At 37.8% G+C, this 26,910-nt stretch overlaps 1 protein-coding gene across 3 annotated transcripts in view; it reads left to right on the top strand.

The window, feature by feature from the left end:
* RAP1GDS1 (Rap1 GTPase-GDP dissociation stimulator 1) overlaps window positions 1–26,910 on the top strand; it is a 59,000-nt gene that overhangs the window by 7,155 nt on the left and 24,935 nt on the right. The window contains exons 1-3 of one of the 3 annotated variants that reach the window (XM_027901941.1): window positions 7,446–7,560; window positions 11,388–11,513; window positions 25,403–25,549. In XM_027901941.1, coding sequence (XP_027757742.1) covers window positions 7,497–7,560; window positions 11,388–11,513; window positions 25,403–25,549 — 337 coding nt within the window. In that variant the 5' untranslated portion in view covers window positions 7,446–7,496. Of the gene's footprint in view, window positions 1–7,376; window positions 7,561–11,387; window positions 11,514–25,402; window positions 25,550–26,910 lie in introns of those variants that run through there. The other 2 variants (XM_027901942.1, XM_027901944.1) reach the window with 2 other exon arrangements.

The following is a 26,910-nucleotide window of genomic DNA, read 5'->3' on the forward strand; positions in this document are numbered from 1 at the left end:
AGTGGTGATGGATGCCATCTCTCTGTGATTCCTACTGCCTTTTGCAACAGCTGCTTACACTCAGATTTCTGGTGAGAAAGTGAAGATAGTACATAAAACGCTGACGAAGGTTTTATATTCTGCTGCTAGGGAAGGCTTAGTTTTGGCTCAAATACTGTGTTATGAACTGTTTCTTCTCTTTGCTGAAGAAGGATGCTTCTTTCATCTTAGATCATGGAGCTGTTGCCTTGTCATGGCGCTGTATACAAATAATCCAGAAATGTTTCATCATAAGTTCTGTGTTAGTACAATATAATACACTAAACTAAATCAAGGTGACTGCTTTTTATTGGACTGTCTGCCAGTAAACTGGCTTACCCTAATGATACCAAATGGTAATCATCGCTGCTTAGTGGGATTATATTTTACATAAATTGTCTTTAATAGTGATGTATTTAGTTAGTGCCAGATAGTTAAATGTTTATCCAAGTGTTAAGTTCCAAGAGCTATTCATTAAATACACAGTGTGCCAAATAAAGATTAACTATTACATATTTTTTCTTTGCAGAAAGTGTCAGTGAATAGCAGTTCCAGATAAAAATGACATATCTTTTTTTTAGGTTATGATTTTGAAATGCAATACGGAGGCAAAGGAAACCACCTTCTTTTTTTTTTTTTTTTTTAAAAAAAAGAAGTTATATTTAAACATCATGTAATTCACAATTTCAGGTCTGAAATTTCATTCTTAGTTTTCCTCCAGACACTTATATCTTATAAATGTGATCTTTTTTAGATAATGCTTTCCTTCAGCTACTTTGACAGCAGAACTTGTTAAAAATATCAGTAGCTAAAAGATTCCTTTGAATGTAGACCTACTCTTTCAATAAGCAAAGGATGGAATTTTACATCAGGCATTTCAGCTCACTCAAGAGCACTCTTAAGAGATTGTTTAAAAAGACCATGAAATGTTTCCTGCATATATAATGCTCAGCTTTCAAGTTTAATTTGATGTTTAAACTAAATCAAGTTTGGAAAAAGGATTTTACACTATAGGCCTAGTATTTCTCCTACAGAGTTTGAAAAAATAAAGCACGATGGTACCTTTTACCTGGGTCCTGTAACAATTCCAGTTAGGATGCGTACTAGAGGAGGCTGATGAAAATGTCCACACAGGCTGAGTATAAAACATGAAGATGCTGAGGCAGAAATGTCAACTTCTTCTGTCAACTTTGCTACTGAAGTGGTTACATCCTGCAGAGGGTGAATCGGAAAGAGGGAGCAGGTCAGATAAATCCACCAAGCTATGTGTCAGGGTTCTAAAATGGATCCAATGCCAAAACGTGGGGCTTCTGAGCTGCCTAACTTTAATATTCTGCTTTGCACTCTGACATATTTGTGAAAGTATTGATATGCATATTTCTTCATTGAAGGTAAAGGTGGCAAGTATTTTTATTAAATTACTTCCTTGCTACCTGCAACAGGCTATTCAAGGGGTGGAATCTCATCCTGAAATTCACTTTTTTACTTTGGATGTCGCTTTTGGAGAATTTAATCAGTGGGAATCCTGCAGCTAGTTGATTGATGAATCTGTCTCTCCATCTGTCCTTCCTTCCGTGTTAGAACTGAGATTTTAATTACAAACATCTGTGTACTGTCTCTGTTTCTTCATTAAAAATAGGAATTGAAGTTGCCCTGTAGCTGCTGACAGAGACAGAACAGAGCAAACACCACGATGGAAACATTTGCACAGCTAAGGGAGAATCCTCCCTCCCTGCCTCATAGGTGTCTAATTTGAAGGATAAGTGAGCAAGCAGATTGTATTCTGGGTGATTTTCCCATGTGAGGAGGAGTATGCCAAAAAGAAACCAAATTTGTACAGTTATTTTTATATATAAATTATTACTAAAGGACTTTTTTTCTCCTGTAAAACTAACTCTTGGTGACTAGAACAGCCTTTTTGGCTAAGGTATGCTGAGCAAAAGCCTCCTTATCAGTGGTGCATTCTTTGTTGCATGAGAGCACATAACTTTACTGAGGTTCTTTACAACTCACTTTTTGTGCTTTTGTAGTCAGACTAAAATCTTCATTTTGTGATTCGAGAAATACAGTAGGAGGCTGTGGAGAAAGACGATATTTCTTGAGGGAGGCTGTATATGGAGAGAACATCAGTACTTACTCTTGGTTCTTGTGAACCTTTTTCCTGTGGTGGTTAGGACGATGTGCCAGTTGGAAAGATTTCCCTTGTTCCCTCCATTCTCTTCCCTTCTGCCTCCTGAAAGTGCAGATGGAAGGTTCCTTTCATGATCTGTGTGGCTCATCATTTATTCATGTGTTCATCTTTCTGATGAGAGTACCTGTAGGAGGAACATTATAAAGCCAAGGTAATTTTCTGCAGTAGTTTCAGTAGGTTTAGAAAACATCTTTGCAGCTAGAAAGACATATGTTTTTCAAAAGTACGTGGCAAACATGGTTTGTTTAAGAAAGAGGACACTCACAAAGGTGTTTATCTACAATTCTGAGCTAAGCCTCATTCGTGGTGTGAAGCTCCACAACATGGGAATTATTGCAGTGCTAGCCATCACTACTGTTAGGTTACTAACAACAGTGTAACTTAAACTTGTTGTTCATAGAGAATAGTAATGGTGAACCTATAGCTTTCTTCTGCTAGCAAGGGCATAGAATAGTGCTTCTGACAGATGCAGCTTGCCTTTCCCTTCTCCTCCCCATTTTTCTTTCACTTGAAGTTGGACAAAATGATACAGAGAGGAGAAAAGAGTGAAAAGAAGGAAGTGAAATTCAGAGGAATTAGGAGAAAGTGTAGGATTTAATTTTGGACACTCGTTGAATTTTTTCTCCTATACTGATTTCTGCTACTTAATTAAGCAGTCTGATAGCCACGGTGCTCGGCTCTCCGGCTCTGATCTGTGGCATTAAAAAAACTTCCTGCCCACATGCTTTTTTATTCTGACTTCAGGCACTGCAAAAACCACGAAAAGCAAGGCTATTGACATTTTAATCACCCAACTATGACATTAATAAGGTTTTGACACTACGTGATCTAACATACCCTTTGTCTTGATATCTAGTGATATAAAGAGACATCTAAAGCTGCAGGTTTAACCTTAGAGGGTTATTCCCCCAATTTTGCTTCTGTGGCACATCACTATTGCATTGTGTGCAAAAGGGCTGTTTCTAAAGCAACATTATTACAGTCCTACAGTTCCATTGCTTTAAGATGGGGGACAATGGGTGCTCCACGGGGCTGGTGCAAGCAGACTGAAAATCAGGCTTTAAAAGAAAGCATTTGAAATCTGGATGTCGCATATAGCAAAAGGATTTTGAGGTGTAGCAACCCAATGTCAGGCTACCTAGATTTCTATGTTTCTTTCAGGCACAAAATTAACAGATTTGAAAAGGGATGCAATTCTGCTAAAGGAATGTTGGCTATAATTTCCATTTTGGCCAGTACAGAAAGCACAGAAGGAGAATGTGTGGTGGAGATTTTGCCTAGATCTTTCTTGCTCCTAGGGAAATTTTTTGGTTTTACTTTGTCCAACTGCAGTGGACAATACATTGAAATAGCAATTCAGAAGATGAAAACTGAATCAAGTTTTCAAAATAATTTGGCCTCTAATAATTTACTAGGAAGCCCAGAATGAAACTAGCATGCAGAAATTCATATCCTTAATAAATAATACCTCTTTCATGCATACACACGCACAGAAACAGGGAGCCAGTCAGGCCTTCTCCAGCCTCTGAAGAGAACAAATGCAGGCAAGAATTGAGAGTTGCCTTTGCTAAAGACACTGACAATTTATAATTCTCTCAGCAAACCCTGTAGTATTTCTACCAGGGCCAGGCAGTGGTATGAGCACCATCCCTTTGGCAAGCATTGATGTGTGGTCTTTCAGCCTCAGGTTCTGTAGAAGAAACGCTAACTCATGGTTTTTACAATCATGGTGATTGCCTGTGAAGTCTTCCTCCTTGAACATAAAAAAATAATAAGCAAAAATGCTATATTTAACAAGGCAATTAACAATTTAAATAAAAATTTAACAAGGTGTATATATAAGACATCTTGTTCCAATTAAAATATCTTCCTTGTGTAAGCATTTCAAAGCTCCAGAAAGATTGGTTTACTATAACTAAAATATCTCCTAATTATATCTGACTTAAGAAATTAATTTGAATATTTCAGCACAGTCTTTTTTTTTTCCCACCTTCTTTAATAGAACTCTCATGTGATGAACACAGAATCCCTAGGAGGGGAAAAAAAAAAAAAAAAGGGATTTATTCTGCAGATACAAAACAGAGTAATGTGCCTGAGGATGTAACAGTAATTTTCTTGGCACATTCCCTTAGGATGCCTTATATGGAGGCTCTACTTTAAACTACTTTCAGAGGTTTAATGTCATACTGTCATCTCTCTGTTTTGAAACTGGATTAATTTGTATGTTACACCAAGTGGAAATTGTATGTGTTCTGCAGAGGAAGAACTTAGGTAGGGCTTAGGTAGACCTGGAGTAGACAAGTTGAAGCACCCTGTGGCATTTTTCACACCTAAGGCAATTCCTGGCAAAAAAACCTCAGAAAGCACTGTGGGCTGCACAGTTAGTAGCAATTTTTCTGCCTGATGCCAAAGTAATGTGCTTTTCCCCAAAAATAATTATGTTTAAACACACACCCAGGGTAGAGCAGAGGTAAGAGTGTCCCTGCCCAGTGACAGGTATACTCACTCACTGCTGGTCAAATAGATCAGTCTTTCCTCCTTTCTGACTGGCAAAAGTTTGGCGTTGGTACTCAATTTGGGTAACAAGAAACATTCAGATATTGGTTTGAAGGGAAGAGTGTATGCAGGTGTGCCTCCTCTGTTGTTTAAGAGTAAGAAAAGATTCACTGATTTGATTTCATTCATGTGATCGCACCTAGCTGATCTCCCAGTTTCTGACAGGTCTGTTGAGGTCTGTGCTTTTATTGGTGCTCACTTGCTTATCTTAAGAAAATAAATCAGGGGGTATCTGCTACCACACCACTTGCCTGGAGAAGCATTTAATTTTACTTTCCCTCTTCTTGGAGGATATATTTAGTTCTACTTACGTAATTTATGATTTGCACAGTAATGAGTCCATCAAACTAGAGATTATAAAAATAAGACTGGATACTCTATATCTCAGCAGCATGACAGGAGAAAGTGCAGTAATGTTTCCTGCCTACTAATGCAGGTTCACAGATACCTATATTTTGAATTTTGAATTCTGTACTTTGAGTTTTGAACTTGAGGGAGAATAGGAAAGCTAAGATGAGCAGACAGCTAAGATGTCTGGACCAGTCTGTAGTCCTGATATGATTTTCTCTGAATTCAAACTTTTTTTTCATCTGTATATATCCACAGAAGAATATAGCTTCTAAATATATGCTATATGTCAGAACCTATAAAAGCTTCCAAATAAGCCATAAGCTTCTTTACATTATGTCTTTTGATAGGCTTTCTCAGTGTTTTTCAAAAATTGCAGTTAAGTAAATTGTAAACAGGTTAATAATAATTAGCTCTTACATTATGCATGAGATGTTGAAATTAACCTTTATGGATACCTAATCTGTTTGTAATCAGATGTCATCAGTGACGTGCTGTAGATGAGTGGTTCTAGCCAAACACCAACATCCCCAGTTGGAATTGAATACAGAAATAGGAGGCAATCCAGACTTGAAATTCTCTCTTTTTAGTCTATTTTCTGTCATCTAGACATAACCAGCTCACAGCCACTGAAGCATGTACATACGGTATGTGGGCCTCAAAACCCATGTGAGTCACCTCTGCCAGGCTTGTACTGGCTTCTGTTCGGGGTCAGCTTGAGTGGATCTCTCCCATCCTGGGAGGCAGCAGGATGGTCCTGGGGCTGCCACAAATCAAAAATCAATCACAGCCTTAAGAGTAGGGAAAGAGAGGAGGAGGAGAGAGGGAGTGGTGAGCCCAGGGACATGCAGTTACCAGTTCACAGGTGAAGCACAGCTAAAGAGTGTTTGCAAACTGCTGCTCTGTAAGACCAGCTGGTTGTGGTGCACAAAATATGTGTTTACTTGTTTAGGGGGAAAACAGAGGATGTTGACTTGAAAAAGATGTTGGATTAGTTTAAGGCTCCTCCTTTGCTGTTCAAGAGTGTGGAGTATCCCTCACTTTTCTCATAGACTTGAAAGATACTTTATAAAACCAAATCCTGTTGATTTCTAGTATAGCTGCCCGCCCTGCCTTGATTGTCTTGATGGCTCTTACACCAGAGTAAGGGTGCTTCTAAGAAGCTGCAGAGAGTGGTGCTCAGAGGACTGACTGTCCAACCCTAAATGGTCTATGACTGTTTCTCACCAGTACTGGCAAGCTTAGTGATATTTTAAATTTTAACTTGCACTTACTCTCAACCTTTAATTTTAAGTGATGTGAGGGGGTTTGCGCACTTTGTACTGCTTAAAAATGGCCCTGCGAGACAGGGTTTTGGAACAGCAGACTTGCATTCAGTTGGGTTTGTTTTGCTTTGTGAAAGGCATCAATTGGAAGCTTCTCACAGTCATTTTTGAAGAATGCAAGCAACTTCCACTATAAATGGCTTAAGGAGCCATGCTGCTTTCTGAAATGACACTTGGCATCCCGTCATACTATATGTCACACTGATATTCATCTCGAATATGCCATTATTTAAAGCATTAGCAAAATATGGTATAGCATCTAGTACCTTGTCTTTTATTGCAATTGAATCAGTGTTAGTTTTCAGTCTGTTACAGAGGTGTTGGCCAAAAATATTAGGTGGGGCCTTGTTATGGAAGAGCTGCACAATTCTCTACTACATGCAGAGAGAGGAAAGGTTTAGTCCCAAATCCTTGTTCTCTGCTACAGGAAACTCAGTGTTCTTTTCCCCTTTCCCTTCCACTGATTCCACACTGGAGCCTGCTCTTCTCCAGTTTCTGATTCCTACACTGCATTAAGCTGTACCCTCAGCTGTAGGGACTTCCCACATCATTCCTTGAACATTTCCAATAGTTCATCACTTCAGAGTATGGTTCCTTTTACATAGTACCTTAGTCTGCTGCATATTACTCCATGGCCTCTAGTCTTTCTACCAGTCTCTCCAGTACTTTCCCCATATAAGCATAAGTTTGTATCGTATTTACTTATATAGCAGTCACCTTATAAAGATCAATTGGCTGGGAATGGCAAAGTATTAAGTTCTAAAAGCACATCAGATAAAATAAATATGGTTACTGAAATAACTGTTGGCTTCTTATATGGGAAAATAATGACTTCAATAATTATTTTTGAGAAGACTTAACTTCCCTTCTGCTTTTCTTTCTTTTCTTCCCCAAAGCAAGTTGATGCACAAGTCATTTTTGTGTGATGTGTTTTTCAGATATGGAGACAAGTGAAAAAATCCAGAAAAGTGGAGTTCTTCAGGTGTTCGCGAATCTGTTGACGCCACAATCTTCCTGCACAGCAAAAGTAGCTAACGTCATAGCAGAAGTAGCCAGAAATGGTGAGGTTTTCTACAAGAACTTTTCTGCTGGAACATCTTCAGTTTTTCACCTCACTTGTCAGTATGTTTTACTTCATTTATGTTTTCATTTTATAGATTAGACACCTTTCATGTCTCTCCCTTTCACTCCTTTTGTTTTGTCAAATTATTTTTCTCTACTTTTTAGTACAGTCAAAACAGCATTTGGCCTTCCTGGATGTTTTTTAAGCTCTTACTTTCAGGCTATTTAGTTTTTAAGACAGTAGTGCAATTTATTGGGCAGAAATAGATCACCACTGATGAAATGCATTTCTATATGCAATACATGTATAAAAAAAGAAATGCACCATTTCTGCAGCCACTTATGCATAGTGCATGTAGTTATAGCAGTAGCATGTATACAGGTAGTTAAGGGGTAGCAGATCATTTCTTTGGTCTGAGATTTGTGATAAGGTTATTACCTTTATGGCCTTTGATACCACACCGAAACCAGTTACTTCTACCTAAAGAGCATTTTATGTGTTAGAGTCCAGGGTCCCAAATGAGAATCAGGGGTCCATTCTGGTAAGTATTATATACATACAGTATATGATATAACATAGGAGATAATCAAAAACCATTTAAAATTTTTCTTTAGAAAGACTTATCTTAAACTCACCCAATACCCTGCATACCTTTAGCTCAGAAGAATGCAGGCAGGCACTATGGGCAGACCCTGTGATAAGGGTAGAGGCCGACTTTTCTCACCCCTGGACTTGCTGCTGTTCCAGCAAAAGAGGCAGAGATTGCATTTTGGACTTTCCTTCCCCGGAGGCTGGGTAGAGAAAAGTAGGATGCCTCTTAACTGCTGTCCAGGCAGCCTTATCTCTCTACCTTTGTAAACTCTCATGCTGATGCCTCTTCAGAGAAAGGGATACATTGCTGCTGACTATTTCCACATTTCCATTTCCACCTTTTCTTTGGGATCACAATACTACAGCTTCTGACTGGTAGCCCCATGGTGACCTTCTCCACACATTTTATTTTGAGACAGTGCTGTATATGGACATTCAGAAACGACATTAACAAGAAAAGAAGTTTATATATGTTTAGGTTTTAAGTGTTAAAATTATTTAGATAAATAGCCAGTAAAAAATGTAAACATAGAAATTTAAATGTAGAAATGTTTCAGAATTATAGAGATTTATGGAACAGTATTACATGTTTTTTCTGTAATTAATGAATTCATAATAAGTATGTTTAGAATATCATAATCAACTGTGTATTCTCATAGTTATTCCTTATAGCTCCTACCTGAGGAATAATAATCAGTGTTCACAGTGGCTAAACTGATTACTATGTATTGTTTCTTGAGATCCTCTTACAGAGCATTTTAGCCAGTACCTTTGAAATCTGAAATAATTCACGAAATGTCCGAAGTTTTTAATGTATCATTTTTCTTAACAGCTTTTCAACTGGTGTTATACGTACACTCTTCAGAAAAGCTGGCATTTTACCTGGTTCATCGTACAAAATAGCTTTTGTCTTTCTTTTAGTCATTAGCAGGTGTAACTGGGACCTGTCAGCCAATGTTAAAGTGATAGTATTCAGAAATTATTTAGGTAACCAGTGCTTTCAAGACTGAGGTCATCTGGGTGTTTCTCATTGTATTCTAACTCTGTTGAAATACTTGCTTAGGCAGGATAGCAAGGAATACCTCATTTGAATTCTGGATTTTTCTTTATTACATAAAATTTCTTGTATTTTATTACATAAAAATACAAGAGTTTAATGCTTATACTGCACCTATTTTCAACAAGCTTCAGAGAACTTTGAGAAATTTGTGTTATCAACATCCTACGGATAAGTAGGCATTAAACCCAGGCACTTGAGCTCATTTCCCTATGGTCATGCCATGCAAGACTGACAGAACTGAGAGAAGAGCCTCTGACTGTGGGTATTACTGATAAAAGAGCATCTTTTCCATCCCTCACTTCTTGTTTTCCTTTTGTATTCCCCTCATTTGGTCTTACATGCACACATGTACATACATCTGGTCTCATCAAATCCCTCTACTTGCCTTAGTGGTTTTGTCGTGTTTCATCTCTTTCTTTCAACCTCTTGGTGCTCTTGCTGCTTCACCTCTTCAGCCCACATGACTCTTCCTCCTCCCAGCATGACCTCATGTTAGTCTCTGCTGTTTTGAATATCCAAACACACAAAACTCCTGTTAGTCGTTCTTATTTCTCCATCTACAGCTATTTCCCTTTCAACTGTGAGCAATCTGAAGGCTCAGATTCACTTGTTCATGGAGTTTCTCTCCCCACTGTGCACCTTTTAAACCCTCTTCCAAGGTCATTAGTCTCATCTTCTTTGCTAAGGTGTAAGAATGAGAACGTCATCTTCACAGTCTGTAATACTAGATCACCGTCACATTTCTCTTTCAAAATCTTGTCCTTTGGTTTATGTTACTCTGTCCTTGGTGGTTCTCCACTGAACTTCTTAAGCGGTTCTTTGCTGTTTGCTTCACAGGATCTGCTTCATTTCCCTGCCACCGTAGTGGGAACTTTCTAAATGAGTCTGCTCTCAATTACTTTCTGTTTCTTCTATTACTTCTGTGTAGCGTCAACTGCAAATGTAGTTGCAGTTATCATATTTTTTTCCTGTTTCACAGACCCATTTTGCTATATATGGCACCATTTCTTCTTGCCCTTACATGACCTTGGTAAATAAAGTTTGCTCTGCATATTGCCCAGTTATTCTGTTGCTGAATGGGAGCCTGAAAACTTCTGCGCACTCCAAATGGAGTGAGGGTGGAGAAAGGGCTTCTTACTGATTTTCACCACATGAGGAAGAACCTAAACAAACAGCAGAACAGACTGAGACCTCTCAATCTTTTAGGAGAAAAAAGGTTTCGTTTCCTGTTACAGACTAGGAGAAAAAGATAAATCTGACTTTGATGATGTAGAGACTATGGTAAAGTAGTGGGTGTAAAAGAAAGTGCTTCAGGGAAAGCTGAGGAACAGAGAAAAGGTTTTACAAGCAATTGAGAGGAAGAGGCTGAGGGGACACAGAAGATAGGAGGAAAATACAACAAACATTCCAATGAAGATGAAAGTGGGTGATGCAGAAATAGATTGAACCTTACAAGGACATGGCAAGACCAGTTTTAAAGAACAGATGTGCCTGATATTTGTTATGTTCATTACAATGGATGTCATCACACTATAGCATCTGGATCGTTCTCTGTGACTTGTATGGGTGTGAAATAATCTGTGACACAGCAGGAAGAAATGGCAGAAGGGGAAAGAGCTTCCCAAGGGATGGGTCCTGTACCTTTTCTCCCACAGTGGGCGTCAGTTGGATTATGGAAAGATACAGGCCTTCAGGCTCACAAAATCTCTTGTATTTCTCATTCTTTCTTTTTCTGTTCCTTTCCTTACCTTCCAAATAAAGAGGCTGTTACTGAGCCTTAATTTATTTTTTTTCAATTGTTTTAAAGCAAAAGCTTTTCAGGAGTTCTGATTAAGGAAATAGAGAGTGGAAAATGCTGCTCTAGAATACTACTTTTAAGTCACTTTTTGTGTTATTTAGTAATTTTAGTTTATGTTGAATTTATTGTGAATTCACTGTTCTTTTCAGCACCTCTTTGTGATTCTAAAAATATTCACAGTCAGAACTATGTTAAATTAGTTTCCATGGAAGTCAATTAAATACTCTTAATTCCTTCTAAATTAGCAAATGATGGAAAGAACTAAGCCCTAATCCTGATTTGGGCTTATTCTCTAGAAACTTTCATGAGAATCTGCATTGTTTATCTGTGCATGTGTTTATTCACACAAAAGGCCCAGTTGCCACACCAGCGTAAGTAGAAAAAAATGAAACTGAAAACAGCTGGCTCTCTTTTAACAGGCTTTGTGTTACTTGCAGAATTTATGCGGAACCCATGTGTGGATGCTGGGTTGATCCCTCCTTTGGTGCAGCTGTTAAACTGCAAAGACCAGGAAGTGTTGCTTCAAACAGGACGTGCCCTGGGCAATATATGCTACGATAGCCGTGAGTGTTGAAATATGCCCTATCTTGTAGATGCTCTTGTAGAAGGGAGGGGAGTGTTTCGGTGTTCGGTACATTGTGTACTGGGGGATTATTTTCCTCTTTTCCCTGATTTTTTTTATTTGCCGCATGACTCTTCCGATTGTCTGGAAAAATTGAATGTCGCGCTTGGATTATGCTTTTGTGACAGAAAGATTAAACAACCTGTTTCAATATTATGATACAACTGGATATAAGAATAGAAAAGATTTGTGATTCTGGGTTTGGGGTTTTTTAAACACAATTAACTAGGTTTTCAAGGAGCAGGTGCTACATATGAAGAGGCCTGAACAGGTGATTTTTCCTCAAATAGAATGTCTTGGAAGGGACCAGAGTCAGAAGGGAATATTCATATTCTGCCAGTCTCAAAGCTGTGAAGAGCTGCATATGTGGCTGAAATGATGCCTGAGCTATGTTGCTGATTCTCAGTATTCTTGTGTGGCCACTCAATTGCCCCAAGATTACATATTGGTATTTTTGGTAGTCAAAAGTGATGGAGGGGGGAGGTTGGTGAGGTTTTTTAACTTTTTATGGACACAATAAATTTTACACTGAGAAGCAATTGAGTTTTGAAATGCAGTTGTGACTCCATGTGTTGATTACATGCATGGATGTGTCATCTGCAAAACCAAACCAGTGGTTGCAGTGTTTTGAAAATGTGGCCTCATTATCCCTTACTTTAAATATTTTGATAAAAGCCAGTACACAATAATTATGGAGCAGAAGCAGAGACACAAGGAACATTTTTTCATGCACATGAAGGATTTAGAAGGCTATGGATGTCTGCAGATGAGAAGTGAGATGAAATTTTGAAAGCATTTTGTTATCTTGAGTTTTAGTGCCTTATTTTATATGGCAAGATATTTTCTGTGTACTGTGTTGTAGTTACTAAAAAATTTGCTGTTCTGAATACTGTCTGTTGAACAAAAAAATAATTATTTGTAGCCTTTCTCCTTGCTCCTTTTTTTTTTCATCCGAGTTTGAAAATTTACATTTTATATTGTTTTAAATTACCTTGCCTTTGACCTCAGGGAAGTTAATCATATTTTCCATGCCGGCATTTCCATTTGCAGACGACCACTCTTGAGGACGTTAATGTTTAATTCTTTCATTTAGGATTTTCTTTAAGGTGACCAATCACTGAACAACTGCTTCCCCATGGAAACTTCCAAGTAGAAGCTGCTGAGCTTTTCTGTAACATAATTTATCTACTATTTTTTATTTCAGGATCATGTGTGACATAAAGGTCACTCTCAAATGTACTGGCTTATTTCATATAAGTACATGTAATCTATGTAATTATTCATGGCATTGTTGTCCAACTCGCATCTCTTCATGAAACACAATAAGGGCACACAAAAATGGTTTTGTAGTATTAGGTATTGTTGACTACTGCTTTTACAGTGCAGGATTTATTCTGCACAGAAAAGCTGCATTACTCACCTTCTGTGGAGCAAAGCTGGCTTTGACAAAATCTGCAGTAGGGCAGTGATGTGTTCTGTGTGCCGTGTGTTGCTGTGCTCCTGTGGGAGGACAGTCAGTACCTTCCCTGTGTATTTGAATAAGATTAATGAATAAAATCTTGATTTAAAAAAAAATCAAGATTAACATAATGGCTTTGAGTGGAAGAGCCTGTTTACTCCTAGTTATCACAGCCACCCTATCTGACATTATTTTGTATATTATTTTTGTATAATGTTTATATTAAGCTTAATTGTTATGTACCCTATCCTAAATTCTTATTTAGGACAAATATACTTTCACTGTGTTTATTACTAGAATATTTAATATGTCTCAATTTATCCCTATTGTTTTTCCTAACAAGGAGCTATAAAGTACAATGAAGACAACATGTGGAAGCCAATAGTTCTAATTAAAAATGCTACATATTGATATTATTTTTCTTTTCAATTGAGAAAAACTCAGCTGTTGCCCTTCTGAAAACTGGGATTTATATAGGAACCTGAAATACATCAGTGACTATATTTTACTATATAGATGAGCATTTTTTTGCTTACAGAGTTCATGTAATTGTACTACTATGCAATAGTGAGGAATGTCTTTAAGTCCTAAATCAATGTTAGAATGAAACTATGAAGTAAAGCCCATACTGGATGGCTCATAGCAACTTTTCTATTTACTGAAAGCCCTGGTTGTCCTGTATTATGTCCCAGAAAGCATGCATCACTTGATTTAGTGACAGTTTGTACAAAAATGAGTTAATTGAGTCTGTGTTTTTTGAGAGAAGTTTGCATGGTGCAGAAGGAAAGTTGTAGAACAAATGGCTTTTTCTGCAGGGAAGGCCCCTTAAAAGTGTCCTTGAAAAAGAGAAGGATTGCCTGGAATTTTTTTTCTTGATTAAAGGAAAATGGCAGTTGTATTTAGTGTTGACAGATCCCAGAGTTGCTGACATGAAGGCAAGACCGTTTCCACATAAGTGCAGGAGGGGCTAGTCCTGGTATACAGCTGCTGTGGAACAGTAATTCATAACTCAGTCCCAATGCTGAGAGAGGTTTAGTATCTTCCACAAGGTAAAAGCAGAATTACACACTTGCTGGCCGAAGACCTCACTGAATAGATTCATCTCCTCAGAAGAAATATGAAATGAAAACCTGCTGACTTACTGACAGATTTTTTTCTCTATGCCACAGTGTTTTTATCTGGGTATTCATCAGTGTTAGTCTTCTAAATAACACTGAATCACCTATTTGAGCATGGAAGAAAATACAGAGAATTAAATGCATTTCATAAACAGTTAAAGAGGAAAAAATAGGTCAAATTTATACCAAGCAGCCATGAGAACATCCTTATTAGAGTATTTGTATTGTGAAGAAATCTGCATTAGGTGAATCTCTGAACATCCAAAAATATAGGCAAATGCAATTACAAAGCAGAGTAGAAGGAAGATTTTTAGTAGTGATGAGTCTTCTAGTCACTCAGCCTTTTTTATGTATGCAGAGGTGAAAGAAACAATTGAGGCAGATAGAACTTAAGTCAGAAGCAATGAGTTGCAGGCTGTCAAAAGCAACAGTATGCAGACTGTTCAGAGCAGTCCTGCAGTTTAAGAACACATTCATGACTGCATGTTCTTGTACAGCCTGTAGTTGTTCTAAATGCATGTTCTAGTAAACGGCACATACACCTCAACCCCCAAATTTTTGCCAAAGCAGAAAGTGCAAAGTAAGGAAATGGAGACATGGTCTCTGCTCCTCTCCCTCCTGCTTTCTCCCCCACTGTATCTACAGCCTGTTCCAAGTACAGCTGCTTGTACTTCCGTATCCCCAGACAATGGGTTCCTCAGCCTCACTCAGGGGCAGAACTGTATCTGAATTATAGCACTAGATACAAAGCTCCTAACCTACTCTTTCCTTTTAACCACCAGTTAGGGTTTTTTGCTTATAGTCGAAGCTAAATTCTTAGGCATTGTCCAGTCAGAGCATAGGAGCTGTCCTTCTGCCTGCTTCACCACTCTTGGTCCATGAGCCAAACCATAGCTGCCTTCCTACTGTATGTCTTTCCAACCCCTCCTGTCATTCTCCTCAGTGCTGTTTCTTTAGTAAGTTTGTTCCTTAAGGGCTGTTATGGATGTACAAATGTTATAAGTAAAGGATACCTCCCTGCACCTGGGCTCCACATGCATCATAAAGATCTTATCTCCATTTTTTGGAGAAGGTTATGTTTAACCTAACATGGTTCTTGCTACCGAAAGCAATGTCTTAAGTCAGAACAGAATGGCTAATGCTGCCGTAGATGAAGCCTAAAAATTATTTGCTCCTATCAGCTCTGGCAGTTGGGGTATTGAGCTATAGAAAAACATCATCCAAATTGCAGCTTGTGATCACTTAATGAACAACCTCATGACTAGTATACACCTCTGCTCTCTCTGTGGGCTTCTTTCCCAGTAGGCTGGGCAGACTCTGGTGACTTGACTCTTGTGGCTGATTGAATGCCTGAGGGACAGGGAGACTGAGACACAGTTTTCAAGTTAGTTCTGCCTTCTTGCAAGACCTACATGACAATGGGGAAGAAAGACAAAACCTGTCTGTAGCCAGGTCTCTGTCCTACTCTGACACTCCCCACACCAGTGCAGTTTGTATAGATGAAAGATCAGGCCAACCAAATAAATTTTATCAAGAATTTTAATGGAAAATGATGCTATATTAAATTAGTATTATTTTCTTAGCTGATAATAGCCTCACAATATTTTTTATCATTAAGTTTGTGATGCACATGCTATCTTAATCTCAGTGATCTTTCCACAGGTCATTTGTTACACACATCAGTTCTGAACTGAATGACAAACTGCGTTCCTGTGCTTTTATATAGCATTGTGTATACAATAGAGGCTACCATAATTATACTACAAAAGTGATAATTCTAAGAGGAATCGAAAGACTGGGATATTTAGAGCCTGGTTCAGGAGCCATACAGACTAGAGGCAGTCATTCTGATTGACTCAGCTGAGATTAGATTAGTCTCTTACCCATTAGAGTAAGTCCTTCTTGCTGTTTATAGCGTACGCGCATCCTGCAAGCTGGCAAAGGGAGGTAAGCTCTCCATGTATCTTGTAACAGAAGTGAAAAATTTCCCCTTCTGCCCTTCCACAATATTCCTATTAATGGTAGTGTGTAGAGATCTCGCTGGGGAATCTCAAAGCTATTTCTTTTTGCTCCACAACATTGTTTCTTCATGAAACCACCAGCCTGGGGTACGTGTCCTCAGCAACCATACATCATGAGATAAACAGCTGTAGAGTTGGGAAGAAGCTAGAAATGCCAACTCATTCTGTAAAGGCTCTCCTCTGACAGCTGCTTATCTACCTTTCCCAGCAGGAAATGTATTGGATCATTTTCTCATTTCCCAAGCTGTATATTTTTCAGTTATCTATGCAGTGTTACTTGTGCTGATGGCAAGACACCTAGCTGAATGTTGACTGTGTGGCCTTTCTCAGCCTCAGCACTGAAACATGAACATTCATTATACCACTTCTTGTTAAAAAGATTTTACACATGCTGTAAATTCTGAGCTGCCCATCTTATAGGGATGTACAGGCCTCTTGCAGAGATCTGCTAAGAAAGGCTAAGCACAAAAATAAGAAACTACTTAATTGCAGTTAAGTCTGTCTCCTCTCAGAATATAACATTAATTTCAGGATCTAAAGCAGAAAGCCAGTCAACTTAAGAAATTAAGCCTACTTGGAAAGAAGTCAAATTCAGTTTTCTTTAGAAAATGGCATAACCTTTTTCATTACCATATGGAAAACCAGTAGAATCCTAGAACACAACTGGTGTTGATAACAGCACACTACTGGCTGATCATTTTTATGAAGGTCACCCTGATTCATGCAGCTAGGCAGCATCCTACCACGATTTTTCACTTATCATTGTACTAGATCCTACCAAATGCAAATGCCACCCACTAAACTGTTTCCCAAGACGTACCATGAAATCAAGACCAGAGTCCTTAAATTGTTGCTTGAAAACTGTTTTGCCTGCAGAGAATTAAAATTCTAGGATTTGATTGTAGAGGAATAGTGTTTTACCTTTAGATCTGTGCTCTCTGAGGCGTGTCACAGTCTTAGAAAATTATAGCATTTTTAGGTTAGAAGCCCTTAATAGTGCAGTATTTTTCCCAAGGCTCTGCAAGCAAGGATTGCATCAGCTAGAAACAAAGCATACCATATGTATGCCAACACATACTTTCTCAGTAATATTTAGTACTTAACAGCAATTAATCATGAATGTTCTTAAGAAGCTATTAAACAATATTATTCTCATTTACTTATGTTATAGCTGGCCTAAATAGAATCAGAATGATGATGAAATCTCCCTAAAACATCACAAAAAAGCCATTTGAGAGGTGATACAAAACCCATGAGTTCCTATTCTCAGGCTATTACTGTTTTTAAAATTTACACTAAATATTAACTCTACATAAACAAGTGGCAAAATTGTCATTACTTAAGCCAAAACTTCACAGAAGCCCATACTGGAGAGTTTTTGTGTCTGTTTGTCTGTGTGTGTGTGTGTGTGTGAAAACCCAGTTCAAAGTGCCACAGATTTGGAACTTTTCCTTCCTTTAAGATGAAGCTATGAGGCCTGATTTTATGTTTGTTTTAAATATAAGTATTATAGGTCCTGTTTATTTTCTGCGGGGCAAATACTTTTCCTCTTCCTATTTTTTTCAGGAAGATTATTTGAATAAGCAGAATAAGTAGATAGCTGTTTTATCAGTACAGGTACAAAGAAAATAATATCTAGGAAACAAAGCAGATTTTTTCTGATTCCTTCCTTTCTTCCTCTCCAGCATTTAATCCACAGTCTGTCAAGTTTGTGTAATGCTCGTATTACAACAGGCTCAGAGACACCTGCTTAATTAACAGTCAAAATAAAAGCCACAAGCAACATAAAAAAGGAAGTTGTTTCCAGGGTCTTAAAAAAGGTCATGAGCAGACTTAGAAGGAAACCCTGTTTTATTTGCTAGATCTTGCTGTTACCTTAAAAGCAAATCTAAGATTCAAACGTTAGTTAAAAACTGACGTATTTTTCATGCTTTAAAGCTAGACAAAGTAGGAAAGCAAAAACTTGAAATTCCCCTACTATTTATGAGGAAAAAAAAAAAAAAAATCTTATCAGGAAGAAAAGCATTTAGAATTTCAGTAACTATAAGTGAACAACCCAAGATGGGTAACTGCCTCTTCTCTTTTCAATTCAACCTCCCTTTTCATGTCATTTTTCACTTTGCTGTTTAAGATACTTGAAACATTTCATATTTACAGGTAACTGCACAGTCAGCTTGTTGATTTCTTGCCTCTCAGAAAACAAAGCTTTTTAGCTGAGTGTCTCAACATGGGCAAAGTGTCTAGCTTACTCTATTTAGAAAAGTAGGCATTATGTGACTAGAAATATCAACTGTCACTAAGCAGTGGTAGAAAATGATAACTATTTACTATGGAAAACAGAAGAAAGAATCTGTTGGTATCTTGCTAAGCACTGCTTATATAAAATATAAAACCATGCATGTATTGCATTGACCAAGCCTTTTAGTTGTTCATATGATAGCTACACAGACATCTGGTTTTATACATCATTTCGTACAGTGTAATAACAGCATAGAGATAACATACTACATGTAAACCACTTCAATTGAGTTACATTTGCTGTGTTCCTATCTAAGGAATACTGTAACTCTCAGAAACAGAAACCAGACGTAACTGTGGTGGAACTGTGTTAGTAAAATCTATCCTTTAATGCAGCGGAGCCCTTAAATGCCTCAGCCAGGGAACCAGGACTCTGTTTAATTAGAGAGTTCGAATAATGCTGTTTGTACAGTAATACAATCAGGAGACAGTGCCCACTAGAGGAAGTTGCAGTTTAAGTATTTGGCAAAAAATGGTGAGGAAAGAGTCAGTTCACACTACACATACTAGCAAGGTGGTTTGTGTTGGGAACACGAGGTGTCAGTGCATACGAGCAAAGTTGGTCTTTAAGCCTCCTTGATCCTGAGGCTGCTGTACGTCTGGCTAGTTGTCCAGCCAGCAGGATGGCCTGAGGAGTCAGGGTAGATGCCTTGAATACCCTGTCTACAACAGCATTCACATTCCCCTTAGAAGAGAGTCACTTACCTAAGACAGTGTCCAGTTAATCAACCCTATCTTGGTACCACTTGGCCTCTTGAGCTCAGGCTGTTCTGCAGTCGTGGTGCATTGCCAGTTGCCCTCAGGTCAAATCAGTGGGTTTCCTTCTGCTAAGGAAGTAAAAAGCTTCCTAAAACAAGACATTTTCTGGTCTTTCTCAGGCTATATCCTCCAACCTTTCAGATACAAGAACCTTCTATGAGTCAGCTCCTCTGTGCAGGCTGCACAGTAACATGTGCACAGTCCACATGCTGTTGCTCGGATTTGCTTTGTAGGGCCAGGTGCTCTCACTGCCCCTAGGCTTCATGATTTGGGGCAAGTAGCACTGACCCTAAATGCAAGACTTGCCCCAGCTTTTCCTAGATCCCATGTCCATTTCTTAATTTTCAGTTCTTTGAATAATTTTCTTTCTTCCCAGGCCCTAGTAGGATCCACAGAAGCGCATTACAGTGAATTCTTTTGGCTTTGTTTTGCTTTTTCCTTCTTGGGCTTTTCCTAACCTACTCCATATCCCCATGGGTCACACACTTTCTGTGACTGCTCCTCTGGCTGCCTTATGGAGACCAAGCTCCTTTTAGCTCCTTCAGAAAGCAGCACCACCGTCACACAACATCAGCCTAAGCCTCTTGCCAAGCTGCTTTCAGCAGCAGTCAGCAGCACACCTCTGTTCTGCACCAGACTGTGACCATGCCACACTCGCTTCTCACCCTTGTTCTTGGATAGTTTGAAACCGAAAGACAACATTTCACTGCAGGTCTGGGAGTAAGAATTCTAAATTAATTGTGGTGTGCAGGTTTATTCTGTTAATAACGTGAGATGCTATAAATGCCTATTTACCAGTATAGAAAAACTGCCTGCTGTTTTAGTGTATAATTGGATTCTATGATTTATTTCATGCTGTATGAAATAATAAGCACAGGCTGGCTCTGACTTAGGCTGACTTCAGCTCTGACTTATGCTCTCATAAACCTAGAGTAATTTGTTTGACTGCAATGGAATTACTGAGGAGTTTCATAGAGTTATAAAATCAACTGAAGAGTCTGCTGTAAGTCTATTGCACATGAAAAGAAAGGCAAGGAAAACTGCTAGACTCAGCTCTGAGGGCGTTTACCTGAGTTTTGTATATCTAAGTAGAACATTCTCATACTAGTTGGCTTCTTTAATTTCAAATAGAATTCAGTAGTGCTAATTACTACATTTTAATTACACTCCAAAGTATCCTTGGAATCCAGAACAAATAATTTGCCAATACTCAGAGTAGTAGTATTGTATGCCTCATTGTTGATAAAAACATTTCTGCTGCTATATTGAAATCTCTGGTCCACTACTAGAATTTGACTGGAAATGAACTATTGAAGTCTTGAACAGTAAACTCATCACTGTTCTTTTGTCTGAAAGCAGAAACACATGATTTTTCTTCTATTTATCTGACATAAGAGGAACACGACAAGCAAGCAAATTATATTGAAATTAAATTGTAGAGTTGAATCTGGCTTTCATTTGACTGCTGCTTCAGCATAACATTAGGGAGATTGCAGTACTGGCACATTTACCTTTTCCTTCAAATGTTCTGCCAAACTCCTGACTCTGTAGACAAAAGAAATCATAGAAGAGTTTAGGGCTTGTGGACATCGATATTCTGTGGTCCACACACTGAACATATTGTGAGAAGTCTACCAAAAACACCTCTACATTTCTATTTGGATACAACATTTAAAAACTCTGTGTGTTTGTTAGAATGAACTAGTTGCATAAGAGGGCCAGTATGATGCTGCATTGAGTTGTCATTACCCAACAAAATTGCTGGCAACAGTTTTATCCAAAAAGATCAACGTTACCTATTTTCAGTCCTCGAAGAGACTCTGTTAAGAGACAACATTCTGCTACAGCATTCCCAATTTACTAATTACATCTTTATTACTTTAGCAGTTATTCTAAAGGAATAACTTATAAGACAGTACCCTCAATGCTTACCCGTAGGGTTAAGGATAGCTGCCAGCATTTACTTACTACAGGACTAAGCAATACTTTGGTCAAAAAAATGCAGGATTGTAGCCAAATGCAATAAAGGTGTAGTAATTAAAATAAAATGGCAGTTTGTCACCTAAATGATGAGCCAATTGCAGAGTGAAAAGAGTTTTAGATACTGTTTTTACCATGTCACCAAAACTTGCTGTCTTGGCAGCTTGGTTTATACAAATCAGGGACCTTGATCATACAAATGATCCTTTCCATCACTGAATTGCACTATTTATACCAGTGCAGGTATTTACACCAATAAACTTTTGCAGAACATGAATTGGGGAAAGAGGAATTCAGGTTTCCAGTTGCAAGACAAAATCAGAACATTTCGAATCGTATACTTCAAGCCCAAAAGATAATTTTTAAGAAATGCTGTCAAATAGTTTTCTAGCTGATTATCTGAGAAATGAGTATTTTTTTAAGCCTAAATATTTTCCAATATCTGCCTATACTGTGGCAGCCCTTTTTCCTGATTTAGCTGTATTTCCAGAAATAATAAGCTTTCAGTGATGACAGAAATCAAAGTACTGGTGCATGTGGTTTAGAAATAACTCACTGGCAGTATATAGCTTATGCTTTACATTGTTTTCATTCTTTAAGCTGTCAGTTTAATTATTTTTTTCATGTTAACATTTTATGACTTAGTGATTTGTTTTAGGGCTTAGTGAACTAGGGACAAAAACTCAATGGAAAATTATGCAAATACATCTTGGAAAAGGCATATTGAAACTAAGTTCTACATTTTAAAGATCTAGCAATCATACACACTAAAAGACTTTGGTTGTTGACTTGGGCATCCATTGGACAGGCATGGCTGAGCTATGGGAAAATCTGACAAGACTGTTCATAGAAGGAACGTGAGCAGTTGCAGTAATTTGATAATCCACATTAAAACCCCTTTTGCATAAAACTCCTTGGAGCAACTCAGGATAGAGAAAAGAGACTACTAATTCATAGAGAGTGTTGTATTGAATTGGGCTAAAGAACACTGTAGAAGTAATAACTCATTCTATAATAAATCTTACTGTACATTTTACAGGGAAAAAAATCCCTCTGGGCTCTTGGGTTGTTGTCATTCTGGAATCTTTCAACAGTATTACATGTACTTGAAAAAAAATTACGCAACAGCATTGCCCTTTGTGGGCTGTAGTGAAGCATTTTTAAGCAGAAATGTAAATGCTCTCATTAAACTGTTCAATCAGTGTTCTCTTAGGAATAGCAAATGTTTGTTTAAAAAGGTCATGGGGAAAAAAATTCAACACAGCTTCTGGGAGGCTGGAAGCACGTTAAGTGTGGGAGTTCATAGAGCTGCTGAATTGCAAGGTAATAGTTGGATTGAGAACAAGACATGGCAACATGCTGTGGGCTTGTTTTGACTGTAAATGATTTGGACTTTGATGAGTATTCTTGTGTGCAAGATCCGTTTCTTAGCGACGGAGTAGTGAGAAGTAAGTTGGCAATACGTACACGGAGCATTCTGAGTCAGAAGTAGCTTTTTGCCTGTGGATGCAGCAGAGTGTCGTAGCAGTGCTTGCAGTGGGTAGTCAGGACCTTCAGAATTTTCCTCCTACATCTGGTACAGGATTCTTTGTGGCCCTGCACTAATGAGCTGAGTTAATCCTCTTGGGCAAAGAAGGCAGCACCAGGAGATCCTAATTATAGCCCTAGCCCAGGTCTGTTCTTCACTCAGCCGCTTAGGGCAGAGAAGCAGCCACACCAGGTGAGCTCTAGCAGGGGAAAGACACAGAGCAACAAACTCAGTTAAGGTATCTCTTTTACAAGTCTACCAGCCGATGTAGTCCTCTCAAAGTCTGGCACTCACAGCCTGCCACCTTCTTGGAAGGGGATCCTGAAGTTCATTTGTACTTAACTTTTTGACTGTACCGTAGAGACAGAGACACTTCTTGGAGTGAGATTTGTTTCTGTCTCTTTCTGCTTTACTTTTGCTGACTCTGCAGTGGAAGCTGACTATCCGTTTACCTAACAAAAATATTGTGTTGATAGAAATTTTGTCATGTATTTGAATTGAGAGACTTAACACCATTTTTTAATATATAACTTCTTTCAGAGAAAATGGAAGTTAAAGGATATATTACTTAGATTTTAATTTGTTTTAAAATAATTACCACACAGTTATTTTCAGTGGAGTTCTGCCAAATTCCATCCAGGTAAGGAACTTGGCTTGTAATCTTTTTTTTACCTTTTTAACCCTTGCTTCCAAACCCTCACTTGGCTCTACTTTTATATTATTCTTTGCTTACACATTTAACGTGTAGTTCCATATCATGACACAGGAACAAGCTTGACATGTGATCCTTATCTGAAGCTTATCTTTGTTATGGTTCTAGTTTGTTGATTTCAATTGCATTATAGTAGCCTGAGGACCGCATTCCGCCCATCTGATCCAGAATCAGTGATTCAGTTTCATTTTTCACGCTTGTTTTGACTCACAAAACAGGTCAGTCAAATACAAAATCATGTATTTGCATTACTTTTGTAATAAAAAATACTAGAAGAGGATACATAAAGCAGAATGCTGCAATATTCCAACCAAATTTGATTTTTTTTCTCTGCTGATTTGGTAAATGTAAACACCTGACTATATTGTTTCTCTATATTTTGATGTAGGACTTCCTTTCATTTCAGCATTATGGCTATGTTTGCTATGACATCAAATATGTGAGAAGTTTCTTTTGTATTTATCCTTTTTTTTTTTATAGTGCTTCCTTGACACACAATCTAACCTTGAATTTGTTTGAGTGTAAATAGATGACTGTCTCCTTTTTCAATATGGAGTATACATGCTTGGAGCAAAACACAGTCTTCTGATACCCTGATCCTGTCCAAGGTGGAAACAGTCATGGCAGTGATGTTTTTCCTCTGATTCATGTATCTCAGTTATTCTGCAAAACACTTATCACTTTGATAATAATGCTAATAGTTAAGATCCACCAAGAATTAATCTTCCTTCGACTCCACTCAGCATATTATCTGAAGTTCTGTGTACAGTACTTATAATCCTGGTTTTTATATCTAGCATAAGGGGTATATGTGCTTCATAAATAATATTAACAAGAACTGGAAGATTTAAAAACTTCTTTTTGCAGAGTTCTGGAACACTATAGTGGAAGATCATGGTCTTGGTTTTCATGCTAAGTGCATTGCAGAATGATGAAAATTTGGTAGCTTGGCCTCCACAGATGATGGGGAGAGAGAGGAGTGATGGTAGAGTGGTGAATAACAAGTAAAACAGGAGGTTTGCTTTGGGACCATTAAGAAATTGAGGAGAGGGTTTGTTTTTTTCTTATTTTGCAAAAACTTCTGCTTTAGTGCTTCTTCCCAACAAAGTTTTGTTTTCATCCAGATTTTCCAGTTGATTCCAACTGTAGCTCACGTGGAAATATCTTTTCCTTTGGAAGCCCTGGCATTTAGGTTATTGACTGTTGAGTATTGCTGATTGCCTGCTGGGAAAGAAAGCAATATTGATGATTAATGTTATAGAACGCAATTGTTGCATCAAATTCTGATTTTTTATGTAGGAAGAGTTCCATACAAAGATTATGATTTGTTATTTACAACACTTAAGAACATTGTAGTCTTTTATAAATGTAGAGCAAATTTTTCTTTTAGCCATACTAAAAGAATCTGATAGTCTTATGAAATTTCAGCCATAGAAGCACAAAGAATATGCTGTGTGGCAGAATGAGTGCGTGAACAGAGTTCGTCACTGTGAACTAGTACCTCTGTCTGCTTTGTTCTTTTTATTCCTTATTTTGTTTTTAAGTAACCCAAGCAATTTATTTTCTGTATTTCAGTTTCTTGAGTTGCATAATGGTAAGAGTGATTTACCTGTATATGGACTAGGCTTTGTAAAGTGCCCAGGAACTCCCTCTGGCAAAACTGAATGTATATTCAGAGTTTTATTTATCAGCTCCAGCAGCTCTTCCTCAAACACTGAACTTCTTTATGAAGGTATTAGTACCAGGTGGTTAATCCCTTTTGTTGTAGGTGTTTTCACTTTCCTAGCTCTGTTGCACTAAAAGCTGGCTCTCGAGCGTCTCTCTAGATGAATTTGACAACACTGGAAGAATGACATCACTCTGTTTGAAAACTTCATTTTGTATGATTACTGTTATATTTGGGATTCGACGGCTTTGATTTCGTTTTTTTTTTAATGTAACTCTTTGTTTTACAGATGAGGGCAGGAACGCAGTTGACCATGCAGGTGGTGCACATATTGTAGTAGACCATTTAAGGTCACTGTGCAGTAAAACAGATCCAGCCAGTGAGAAGCTCTTGACTGTCTTTTGTGGCATGCTGATGAACTATAGCAATGAGAATGGTAAACAACACCGAAAATTTGCTTTATGTCTGCCAGGAGAACAACCCCAGCAAAAAAAAAAGATAAAAAGTTAAAGTCGTCTGTAGGTTTACATTGTGGATAATAACACTAAGCTGTTCTGAAAAGATGAAGGACCTCAGTTCACATATATGGTTTTCTGTTTCAGTAAATCTGTGTTCCCAAAAATAGTAGATATATTCCTGACACAATTCCATATAGCATATTGTATAAAGTTGTAAGATCAACATCTGGAATTTGCTTCTTTGCCTAAAAGCACTGCATGAAGATGTATTGTACACCTTAGGAAAAAAGCAGATTACAGAAGTTAATTAGAAGGCTACATTCAATCCTCTCTTTTTCATTATCAAATCTTTTTCATATCAAATAAGACTAATTTGTTGCAGACATGCAGTGTTGTTAAATGATTTGGGGGTATATATGCCAAACAGTTAATAATTTTTCTCCTTGTGAAATGTAAATAAAACAACATGTTATGTTCTTCTAAGTTAAATGGGGAATCATTTATGGGTATGGTCAACACTGTTCTGTGTCTACAGATTACACGTTTATGTTTTTTATCACATTAATTGGAGATGTTTAGGGGCTGGGACAAAAAACAAGATAGTATCTTAAGTGAGAAACCACTGAGAGTAACAAAATAGCATTCTACATTAATTGTACAAACTAGTACCTGATTTGCTTCTGCACACAAGTATGTTAATATGCCAGAGCATATTTACAGCAGTCACACAGTTTCAGGCTTTCAGAATTTGAAGAAATTTGGGATAAGTGAGGAAGGCTAAATAGGGGCTGCTCTCTTGACTTGCAATGGCACAGATTGCAAATGCAGTTAGTAATCACTTTGTTTCTTCAGTCATACCCATTTCCTCAATTGCAGTGTTTTATCTTAGGAAGAAATATCTTCTTTATTAGCTACTCACCATATCCTGAAAATACCATTTGCTGTAACTTCCTGTAACTCACTTTCCACTCCTGTGTTCCTAGAACTCTTCCAGTTTTCAGAATGGTTTTACTGTATACATTTTTAATCTGCTTTATCATCTCTAGCATAGTTTCCATGTGTGTTTTCTGTGCCATCTCTGTGGAGATTTCATATCTTAGTGTTACTCATTCAGCTACAAATACAACTGTTGTATGTGTCTCATCTCTTGTTCTTACATTCTTTTCTTTTCTCCTCTTTTCTTTGTATTATCTAAGAATTCTTGTTTCCAGTACTTCTTCCATCTTCTCTAAAGAGCAGCTTTCTAGTTTCTTTATTTCATGTAGTCTTCGGGAGCTGTTTTGCTTGATGTCTGCATGAGTGTCACATCTATTACATTTCATAGCGTTAACTCCATGTT

The sequence above is a fragment of the Empidonax traillii genome, unplaced genomic scaffold (assembly GCF_003031625.1).
Source record: "Empidonax traillii isolate 1590-97213 ecotype Southwest subspecies unplaced genomic scaffold, ASM303162v1 scaffold824:size280585, whole genome shotgun sequence".
In the NCBI taxonomy this organism is placed as follows: Eukaryota; Metazoa; Chordata; class Aves; order Passeriformes; family Tyrannidae; genus Empidonax; species Empidonax traillii.